At 34.7% G+C, this 12,318-nt stretch overlaps 1 protein-coding gene across 1 annotated transcript; it reads left to right on the top strand.

Annotated features, from left to right (window-relative positions):
- Positions 1-1,105: 1,105 nt before the first annotated feature.
- On the top strand, positions 1,106-10,153 carry dtex3lb.1 (deltex E3 ubiquitin ligase 3L b, tandem duplicate 1). Its single transcript, XM_073826222.1, has 7 exons — positions 1,106-1,182; positions 3,179-3,283; positions 3,724-3,952; positions 4,265-4,428; positions 4,763-4,961; positions 7,467-7,615; positions 8,134-10,153. Exons 1-7 carry the CDS (start codon positions 1,165-1,167, stop codon positions 9,157-9,159), a joined length of 1,890 nt encoding a protein of 629 aa, XP_073682323.1. The 5' UTR covers positions 1,106-1,164; the 3' UTR covers positions 9,160-10,153.
- Positions 10,154-12,318: the final 2,165 nt, after the last annotated feature.

The raw sequence follows: 12,318 nt of genomic DNA, 5'->3' as shown, positions 1-12,318 counted from the left end.
TTTTTCATGCTGCAGTAGAGGGAAGCTCATAAACTGGAAAGTCAAAATTGATCACTATTGTCTCCCAGAAAAACAGTCCCTGACATTATACTGCAATATGCCAAGAAGTTTATTTGAGCAGTTGGTAAACATATAACACTTTCTTCCAGTCAAACAGTTTATCTTTTTCCCAAAATGAAAACCACCCTATAAAATATCTAACTACGATTAAAAGAAAAGACCATGATTAATTGTACATCTGTCAGAGATGACATCAAATAAGTGAATATAAATAAATCTGCTTGTACCCTAATGTGGAGTTGCCAAGTCTAACTCATTTGCCCTAAATAATTTAATTCAGCCTGCACAAAATACCCTACTAAATAAATCTGCTCATAGAATTGTCCAGTGAATACAGGTTTCGTGGCAAACAGATTACAAGAGTACAATAATTTAGATTAAAATGTTAATTTTCATGCATTATACATTTTATGCAGTAGGCTTCTATACGGTGTTCAGTGTGTCAAGTTTTTCAAAGGTGTTGTTTGCTGCCTCTTGAGCTTTCGCTTTCGCTTGTTTCAGAAACCAGGTGATCGTGTTGAAGATTAACAGTTTCACAAAGCTCACGGTTTTCGGTAGGTAATAGAGTTTTGTACTTTTTGTTGTTTTACTGTGTGTCCGTAGCTACTACTGTCGACAGTATTATCTCGAACTAATATTCTCCATATGCGCTGTAAATGTAATAACGACATTTTCCTCCTCTTTAACCGTCGAGTACCACCACCTACGTCTGCAAGTCTAAATAAAATAAAATAAAAAATCTGCATGCATAATGGTTGAAGACAGCCCATCAAATGTAAATTAAATTATTGAAAGTGTTTTGTTTTGTTTTCTTCTATAACAGCATTTTACAAAATGAAAATGAAAGTAAATGTGTTTCACTGTTATGGATATTGACAAAACTGCCGGGTGGAGATTAACATCTACATCACAATGTTTTTTTTTCTTTCTCATATTGGTGTTCACCGAGAACATTATCTTATGTTTTAGCAATAGTAGCAAAAGTTAAAGTTATTCTTTAAAACATTGACCCTTTTTTTTTTTTTTTTTTGTAAAAAGAGTTTTTTCCTCTTGCTTTTTTATTTCTTGCAGCCATATCAGAGGAATACGCAGATACGCAAAGCAATGGACATTGACGAATATGTGAGTATTTATTCTAAATGAAATACATGACCCCCCCCCCCCCCCACACACACACACACACACACACACACACACACACACACCTTCATCCAGTACTCACATTCTCATTAGGCATTTATCAATTAAGTCATTTTCAGATTTTTCTTTTTGATCATGTTTATTTGAAACTGGAATTAAAACTACTCAAACACATACACATTAGGTCTAAAGATTAAAGATCACACTAAAAAAATATGATGACAGCTTGACTGCTAATGCATGTCTTTGTAGATAAAATACAGTATATTAAAATATGACCATGATACTGATTACAAAAGATATACAAGCCCGAAATTATTCGTACCCCTGGCAAATTCTGACATAAAGTTACTTTTATTCAACCAGCAAGTTTTTTTTTTTTTTGACCGGAAGATAATAAGATGATTTACAAGAGGCATCATTGTGGGAATTCTCAGCTTTTATTTACATAAAAAAAAAAAGTATTTCAAGCTGTTCTAAAGCATTCTAATTACCCTGATTCCAATGGGAACAGCTGTTTTATTCAACTCAACAGGTGAAAAACAGAAGCTCTCTGCTGTTGGTTTGTGGACAATCATGGCTAAGACAAAGGAGCTCAGTGAAGACCTGCTGCTGCGCATTGTGGCTGCTCACAAGTCAGGAAAGGGCTATAAGACCATATCTAAATGTTTTGAAGTTCCAGTGGCTACAGTGCAAAGTATTATTAAAAAAATACAAGGTGTTCCGCACTGAAAAATCTCAGAGGACTTGGTCAGAAGCTAAAAGTGAAACCTGTGCTGGAGGATAGTGAGAGAGGTAAAAAAAGAATCCAAGGATCACCACAAAAGACCATCCTGATGAATCTGGGCTCTGCTGGTGGCATCATCTCAAGGCAGACAGTCCAACAGACACTGCACACCGCTGGGTTCCACAGACGCAGACCAAGGAGGACACCACTTCTCCAGATAAGGCACACAAAAGCCCGCTTGGCCTTTGCATCTGGACAAAGAAGAAGACTTCTGGTCTTCTGTTTTATGGTCAGATGAAACAAAAATTTAATTGTTTGGCCACAATGATGTAGCCTTCATTTGGTGTAAAAAAGGAGAAGCCTTCAACCCTAAGAACACCATCCCCACTGTCAAACATGGTGGTGGGAACCTAATGTTTTGGGGGTGTTTTTCAGCCGGTGGACCAGGGAACCTAATCACAGTAAACGGCGCCATGAAAAAGGAGCAATACATCAAAATTCTCAACAACAACATCAGGCAGTCTGCAGAGAAACTTGGCCTTGGGCACCAGTGGACAAATTTTAGCACGACAACGACCCAAAACACACAACAAAAGTAGTGAAGAAATGGTTAGCAGACAAAAACATTAACGTATCGCAGTGGCCCAGCCAGAGTCCTGACTTAAATCCAATTGAGAATCTGTGGAGGGAGCTAAAGATCAGGGTGATAGCAAGGAGACCCTCCAACCTGAAAGAGTTGGAGCTCATCGCTAAAGATGAATGAGCAAAAATACCAGTGGAGACATGCAAAATGCTGGTCAGCAATTATAGGAAGTGTTTGATTGCTGTAATAAATAAAGGCTTTTCTATTGATTATTGAGAAGCGTATAAATAATGTGGACATGCCACTTTTTGTTCAAATGTAAATAAAATATTTTTCCACAATGATGCCTCTTGTACATCATCTTATTATCTTCTGGGAGACATCTGTGTCATTTCTAAAAAAAATAAAAATAAATAAAAACTTACTTTAGAAAAAGTAACTTTAAGTCAGAATTTGCCAGGGGTATGAATAATTTCGGGCTTGACTGTATATATACAGCTGCAATCAAAATTATTCAGCCACCTTGACCTACAAGACATTTTGCTACAGAGAACAACATTTTGTGAAAACAACTAAACAAAGGCATCAATACACAATTACAGAAAGTTTATTAAGTAATGATGGTCTACGTTTCATTTTCTCTCTCTTTTATTTTGTTTGAATGTCAGGACTTGTATACAGCAGGCCCTGAGGGTCAAGCTGCTGGACCATCTCTGGATGACATGATGCATCTAAACAGCAGAATGAATCGAGCACACTTACAGCCAGAGGAGGTATTGATAAAAAATAGAGCTTGAGCCATAGATTTTCTGAGCGCCATTGTCTTTCCAGAATATCAGTAATTGTATATTCATGAATGATTAAAAGCTAAAGCATATTGTGCAAAGCATATTTTTGAGATAATTATCAAACAACCATTTTACTTGTAAATTAAAACATTATTTTTCACTTTTTTTGCTTCTATATTTGTTATCAGGTGTTTGTGGTATAGTAATATAATTCACAGTTTAGAGTTTAAACTTGCCAGATCATTCTGTCCCTCAGTATTTTAAGAGCTCAGGACTGTGCTTGACTTTTCTTTATTATTGCACCTGTTTGTCAACTACCAAACACAAATCACAAGTAATAAACAAAATGCTCTAATAATACAAGCAGTGTCATATCAGGTATGGAAATTTAGAGTTTGCATTCACAACTGTTTTTCCTATATCAGGACATTTACACAGCCTGTGATGAAATGATACAACCCTCAGCACCTTTAGATATTGCTAAGTTTAAAATCAAAGTGAACTGGACAGAACAATTTCCAGAGAGATGGCAAGTAAAACTACATAAAGCCCTTCAGAGCTGGTTGTCCAGACTGGAAGGAACAGTATCTGTCCACAGCATTAAACTCATGGAGGATCCATCCTGTGCAGAGGTGCAGATAATACCATCGACAGGTGAGATGATTTAATGATTCATGATAATTCACTTAAATTTACAGATTACCTTGTTTTGACCCGGTCAGTTTTATTTTACAGTAATGGAGTATCAAATGATCTGTGTATATTTTAATGAAATGACTAAACAAAATGGCTTTTTCCTGCTGATGTACATCCGCTGATTGATTTATTGATTTATTCTACATTTGAAATTAGCTGGCTATATTACAATGAGTTTTTGAGATAACATTCCCACTGAAAGGAATATTTTTATAATTTCAGTTATATTTTAAAATATATGCATTAATGTGTTCTTATTTGTTTCTGTAGCTATAGATGTTTTAAAGAATCACACAATTACATCTTTAAAGTTTAAAGACATACAGTTTAATAGGAATAAGGAAGTGGCTGCACAGATTTATCTGGATGAAACAAATTCTGTGACTGTACCACAAAAGTCCATGCTGGAAGAGAACAGAGCTTTGTCATCAAAGGTATCATGTTTACTTGTACAGAAGTTTAATCATCGGGTTTTCATTACTGAGGAAACTGCCTGACCTACAAAATACTGCTAAACTATTTTTGTTCATAGATTAGTAACAATACTAATCTATGATTATAATAAAACACATCTTTAATTTGTAGAAATAATTTGATGTTATAATATCACATTTAGTACTAAGGCTGTGGTATAATTGGTGGTCTGCACCTGCTACTTTTGTACATAAAATAATTTTGAAACATTACTCAAGTATGAGTGAGTATAATGTTTTCACAAAGAAATTCCGAAATGTGAATATGCATTCATAACTGTTTTTTCTGTAACAGGTCATTGATAGATCACCACCTATCGGTACATTTAAAATCAAAGTGGACTGGAAAGAACCATTTCCAGATAAATGGGGAATGAGATTACAGATGGCCCTTCAGAGCTGGTTATCCAAACTGGAAAGAACAGCCATTGTCCAAAGCATTAAACTCATGGAGGATCCATCCTGTGCAGAGGTGTGGATAATACCATCGACAGGTGAGATGATTTAATGATTTATGATAATTTACTTCAAATTACTTTTTTAATCCAGTCAATTTTATTTTATGGTAATGGAGTATCAGATGATCGAACAGTAGAAGAAGTGTTTACAGTACATTGACAATATTTTCATCACGATTATGCAAGAGGTGCCAATTTGATTTAATGGTCAAGGCTAAAGTTACTGACAGATGAAATTGAGCTTATTTTAACAATTCAATACATATAAAGTTGCTGTTGAAACTGTAGAACACATGGGACCTTGCTAAAACATTTAGTGCCTCTTATATATAGAGAAAAGCTTGGTGCACTAGTAAAATGGATGGTGTACAAAATTAGAAGGTGGTGTAGAAATGTATTTCAGCAGGAGTAGATATAAAATAGATGGTACTATAATTGTTGATTTATTGTCAACAACACTTTTACATTTTAAAGGGGTCATGAACTGCCTTTTTTATTATTTTGTAAAGCTCTCTGAGGTCTCCTTATAATAGAGTTGAAGAACTATGACGTCACTTTGTAGGCAAAAACCAGTTAGCATTTTAGCACTTCCGGTTCCATCGCCCCAAAGTCAATGGGTTTTTTGAATGAGATTTTGAATAAATCCTTTAAATAAGGTCCGTGGTTAACACAAGCTCAAGATACTTTCACGTTTTATTGTATGACATAAAACACTAAGTAAGTTACACCTCATTCGTGATTTTTTTTAAATCTGTTACGTTTCTTAAAAAAGACGTAATGTACTTAAAGTTCTCTATTTTTTATGCACTAATTTTGTACTTAATACTAAAACTTAGTGATGTGACAAGATCTCATAACACGATCTGACTGGTCTCACGAGAACGTGACGATATCCTAGCAAAACTTTTTGCAGTTTTTACATAAGAGGTGGCGGAAGTATTTATCATTGAGAGAGAGTCTTTATTAATTGAGACACAAACTCCTTCATTTTTTTAAAAAAAATTTAAATATATTTTTTTTAAATAAGAACCACTAGTAAATTACATTATTTTGTTTAGATTTCATGAGAGAATCGTGATCTCCAATATATATATAAAAAAAATGATTTCAGTTTATCCAAAATCATGCAGCTTTAGTTTACATGTTTATTACTGCATGTAATTCATTAAAATAAATGTTTAATTTCATAAAGTGCAAGTTCATATCAAAATGCACATGCATTTTGTGTTGTTCAGTTGGAAAAAAAAATGTTATTTTCCCTATATATTTCATCATTGAGGATTTCTTTAAAAAAGTTTAAAAAATCTTGTCTCGTTTTGTTCTTGTGAATCCAGTTTCGTGTCTCGTCTCATCTCGTGGGATAAGTGTCTCGACACCTACTAAAAATGATTCTTCAGTACTTCTTAAGACAATCTTTAGAACAAGTGTACTCAACTGTGCTTTTATTTTGGGACATGAATATGAACTAAAATGTGCTTTAAACTGTACTTTCTCTGTAGTTCAAAAAAAAAAAAAAAAAAAAAATTAGATACCACTTGTAGTACACTTGAACCCACTAGTGTATGACTAGTGTAAGATGGGTTCAAGTGTACTACAAGTGGTATCTAAATATGATGTTTTATTAACAAGGTTCGGGAGGAGCACGATCAGATAATCAACCAATTTGGCACAGGTGTAATTCGTTTACCCAATCATCCTAACCAGCACAACACGTATATAAACAGACCGCCTTCTTACCTCCGTCCTGCGATAGTTTCTTGGCATCCCTCCTCCACCCCAATTCCCCACTTCTAATCTGTTTTTATCCCATACTAGGGATAGGGGGAGTTCTCTGGGTTCGGCCTGTATTCCGGGCCCGGAGCCCTCCCCCAGGACAGCACGCCAAAATATGCTTTCTACATGCTCAAGCAGATTAGATGTAAGGGCGAACTCGTGAAACATATTTAAATACAGAGAAAGTATGTTAAAAGCACATTTTAGTTCATATTCATGGTATCCCAAAATAGCACAGTTGAGTACACTTAGATGTTCTTAAGATTATCTTTAGTAGTACTGAAGAATATTTTTCTGTATATTAAGTACAAAATTAGCGTGTGAAAATAGATCACTTTTAGTACATAATGGAAGTGTACTTGTTTTTCACCTGGGTAAACACTCAGTACACATCAAACAATCTGTAATAACAGACAAAGCAATAGTGACCACATTATAAAAACAGTTACTTACACTTGTGTGGTGAGACATTACTATCAGATCCAATATAGTGAGCACAGCATTGTCTTTTAGTTTCAATCTTTTTGAAAATCTTGCGTCAAATTGTCCCTTGTTTGTAAATGAATCTGTGGAAAAATGAAGTGAACAAATGACCAAGTTCAACGTTGGGATCAGAAGAAAGGTAATGCAAAGACTGCACAGTTCTATTACTGTATTCGGAGCAATCTTTATTCATCCAGCTGGCTGGCTTGTGTTTTTGACATGATATGACTATTTCAATCATTTTTTTTAACTATACACATTAATGTATTCTTATGTTTTCTGTAGCTCTGGAAGTTTTAAAAAGACACACAACTACACATTTGAAGTTTAAAGATAGACAAGAAGTGGCTGCATGGATTTTTCTGGATGAAACACATTCTGCGACTGTACCACAGAAGTCCCTGCTAGAGGAGAACAGAGCTTTGTCATCAAAGGTATCATGTATACTGTATCTAGAATGAGCATTTTTACATGCAGATCAATTTGCTGATAACTACCAAAAATCTGTTTATTCAAATGGCCAGATTTCTGTCATACAACCCTCAGGAAGTTTAGCATGATAATATACATGGCAATGTTAATATGTTTCGCTTTGGAGGACTAGATGTACTACACTGCTACTGTGGCAGAGCAAATAACAACAAGACTTACTACTGCCATTACATCCATAGACATGCTGCTATGAGTATCTATGAAATACTTCTGCTATACAGGTGGAGCTGAGGAAGGTGGAGGGTTTCGGAAGTGAAGTCATCTCATTAGTTTATTCATCTGTTTTTAAGCTTTTGATTGCAGAGAGAACAAAGCATATGCATAACTAAATAAAATGCCTGACCTGCTACAGTACACACTCTAGTAACTGTTAAACTGTTTCTGTTCAGACCTTAGTACAGTACAGTAGTAATAATAGGTTCATGATTTTCATAAATGAAATCCCATTACATGTTTTTAGATGAACAGCTCTATGCCTGGGACTTCTGCAGAAGCAAATCAACTTAAGGATGAAACTGCTGAAATGACCCCTGAGACGTCAGCTACATTTACTCTCCCTTTTCATCTCTCTTTGTACATTCTTCATGCTTACAGGAAGGAGTTGGAGCAAATTCAGAATGAACATGGTGTCTCTTGTTTTGCAGAAGTATCAATCTCATTCAAACCTACTCAAAACTCAAGTTCTCATTCTGTGTCTAAAGCCTCTGTGGACTTTCAGAACCTTGTTCAAAAAAGTGTAGATAGTTTTAGTGATGCGACCATTAATCATAATGACATGGATTTAGATATTGTGAAGGAGAGCCTGCACGCCATCCAATCCGATAAGGAAAAGATGATGTTCACCATGTCTGCCAGTAACTGCACGTTCTTTGGACCAAAGAAATGTATAGACGTCATTAAAAGAGAGACAACAAGACATGAAAGGCAATTAAGTCCAGTGGATGTAGACAACAGCTTTTCTCCAAAAAGCAAGTCTTTCTTGGACATTGACACAAAGGACCTTCCGACTCAACTTGAGATGGACAAGGTTTATTGGGATCTGATGAAACTTTCCTATGAGGAACAATTATCACGGCTTGAAACAAAGTATGGAGTGTCATTTTATGAAGAAAAACAGCACAACAATTTGACCATTAAGGTTCAAGCTCAATCAAAAGTAGGTCAACTTATTAATCTTGAAAGTCATGCCCTCACAGCTTTAACACAACTCTACCAAAAACTTGCCTCAGCTGCTGTCAGTTGTGAACTTAAAAACCCTACAGATAAAGCTGCTGTGGCAACACTAGTAGAGAAACTTCAGCAGAAGCATTATGGTGTTGTTGCAGCAGATGTTTTCAGTCCCTGGACGCTTGTTGGACTGCCAGAACATCTCAGTCCTGCCATTGCTGAAATTGAGAAGACACTTAAGAAGAATGTGTTTGATGACAAGATGAAGAAATTGATTGGTTACTCAGGGGACATTACTCACGCAAGAAAAATGGAATGAACCAGGAGCAGTGGGTGGGGCAGTACAGGATGAGTAATGGATATCCAGACCCTGACTACCTGAAGAGAGTGAAAGATGAGTTAAAGACCAAAGGCATTTGATGAGGATGTTCTTTAATGCACATCTAAGTCTAATAATTACAAACAAACTATTTACTGGCTATTACATTTATACTCTTCATTGTAGGTCAGAGGCTGAGACTGGACTTGTCAACAGTTTCTAGAACTTTGCATTAGACTGGCATGTGACATGGTAGACAATAAAATGTCAAGTGAACATACTAGAAGTGGCACTATAGACATTTTCTCATATAATTAAAAGTGTGTAGTATGTAATATGGGACTATTGAAAACCTTATATTAACGTGATTATCATTCGTTGGAAAAGTTAAAATCTAGCATAAATTTTAGGTCCGATAAAAATGAGCAACACGCCAATGATTACGCTTGGAGCAATCAACCTATTGATGGTTCACTTATAATTGTCTGTGCATATTAAAGATAGGGTAGGCATTTTTTTTCCAGAAAGATTTTTTGTTGTGCTGGTTGAAAAACTCTTCACATGTGTATCTTCTATGGAAAGCTCAGGACAATAAAATGTTCATCCAGTGAATGTTAATGCAATCATCTTGGTGTCTAAATTGCAGCCAGCCACATATTCTGATGTGGTCCATCATAGATTTTAGAAATACTGCTGAATTTTGCTGATATTGAGAAGTCATAAATACTTATATGAATGCCAAATTCATACATTAAAAGAAGCACAACCAAATATTGGTTGAAGATTTGATTAATGGTGGTAAGTTGGTCCAAGTGACTTCTCATGTCTTTCTCTTTTTCTTTGAAATATATGGTTTGTCATTTTAATTTCGCATAAAATTCTTTTGATTAATCTTGATTTAGTCATACTGAAAATGACACTTTTATAGTACAAAATGTATTAAAGTTCTAACTTTTGGAAAGATTTTCTCCCTGTAAATATTGTAATAAAACAAATCCTAACCATGAAATTATTTTTGTTTGTTTTATTTATTTTGTATGTTTTAAATGTAATAAAGCCTTTGCATTCCTGTTAAAACTGCCAAAAAATACCGTTTAGTAAAAAAAAAAAAAAAAAAATATATATATATATATATATATATATATTTTTTTTAATATATATATATATATATATTAAAGGGGTCCTATTATGCTCTTTTACAAAGTCTTTATTTTGTTTTGGGGTGCAAAAAACAATCGCTCAATTAGTTCCGGGTTTCAACTTCCGAAAAAACAAAAACCACAACTCATTGTGTCAGGTCTCTCAACCGAGGTTGAAGAGACCATTCTCTAGTTCAGACCTCCCTCTATGAGGAAACTCTACGCCCTAAAGCAGCTCACTGCTGGGTTGACCAACTCCACCCTGAAGGTATATGTGGCTGCAATTTCTGCTTACCACATCCCTATCAGGGACTGTTCAGTAGGAAGACACCCCTTAGTAGTCTGTTTGCTCCACGGTGCGCTGAGGCCTGTGGCAAGTACTCGCATCCCCACATGGGATCCGGCCGTGGTTCTGGAGGCTATGTCTTTACCTCCCTTCGAACCTATCGAGGAGATTTCTTCCAGAGTGTTGACACTATCTTTAAAGTTATCGCTCTTGGTGTTAACCCTGGTGTTTTCTGTCTCCAAAGTTGAGATCTATCTTTTCTCATTAAATTTAAGATAATTTAGATTTTTGAATGGACTTAAATTTGATCAAACCAAAGGACCCATGACTTACCATTAGTTTTTTTTTTTTTTTTTTCCCACACTGATCTTTCAGTCTCCTACTGCCCAGTTCATCTGGAAGCCGGCTCATTGTTTAGAGTACCACACTGCATCCTAACATGTGCCTCAATTGATGCTCCTCTAACTGCAAAACAGCCAACCTAAAAGGGTGTCAGGAACATATTTGCACAAAAAAACATGTATAGGTTACAAATAATTGTCATGGGAATGTAGTTTTTTTTAAACATTAAAAACAGCATTCACTTGATGCATGTTAAATGAAAACTTGCTTTTGTCAATACATACAGTACAGACCAAAAGTTTGGACACACCTTTGAACCAAAGTTTTCTTTATTTTCATGACTATGAAAATTGTAGATTCACACTGAAGGCATCAAAACTATGAATTAACACATGTGGAATTATATACATAACAAAAAAGTGTGAAACAACTGAAAATATGTCATATTCTAGGTTCTTCAAAGTTGCCACCTTTTGCTTTGATTACAGCTTTGCACACTCTTGGCATTCTCTTGATAAGCTTGAAGAGGTAGTCACCTGAAATGGTTTTCACTTCACAGGTGTGCCCTGTCTGGTTTAATAAGTGGGATTTCTTGCCTTATAAATGGGGTTGGGACCATCAGTTGTGTTGTGCAGAAGTATATATAGTATAGAATTTAATATTTTATAGAATTAAATATAATTCCACATGTGTTAATTCATAGTTTTGATGCCTTCAGTCTGAATCTACAATTTTCATAGTCATGAAAATAAAGAAAACTCTTTGAATGAGAAGGTGTGTCCAAACTTTTGGTCTGTACTGTATATAAATACAGGGTTTCTGCAGATATGAACAAGTGAAATTTAAGACTTTTTAAGACCTTTTTAATACCACCTTATATGAAATTTAAGACCGAAACCTGTAATGGAAATAGATATTATATCACATGCATATATGTAATATTTAATGTGTTTAATGTAAAAAGTAAACACAATTTCATGGCTGTCATAAATTAAATTTATTACTACGATATACAGTGAACTTTTCATATCAGCAGATACTATTCCACACAAAATATCCCCATAAAAGTACCACTAGAAATATCTGATGTAAAAAAATTCTGAAGCAATATTTTCATCAGTGCTCTATTTGCTTTTACATCTTAAATCTGCATATTTGATTTACCTTTATAAAGGCCTTTTTTTTACTTTTGAAATGTATGCATTATCTTTGAAATTTATTTTATGAATTTATCAATAAATTCTAAATGGCTGTTAGTATGGGGTTATTTTTGTTTCTTTATTATTCAAACAAACATATTGTGTTTGAGAGTAAAACTAATTATTTTGTAATTAAAAAATAAAAGTTTGCAAAAAAAGTCTTCTTAAATCTCAAAAATAAAGAAATTGATAA

The sequence above is a fragment of the Garra rufa genome, chromosome 20 (assembly GCF_049309525.1).
Source record: "Garra rufa chromosome 20, GarRuf1.0, whole genome shotgun sequence".
Classification (NCBI taxonomy): Eukaryota; Metazoa; Chordata; class Actinopteri; order Cypriniformes; family Cyprinidae; genus Garra; species Garra rufa.
The sequence above is the reverse complement of the archived record's forward strand: the minus strand, read 5'-3'. Positions and strand labels throughout refer to the sequence as shown.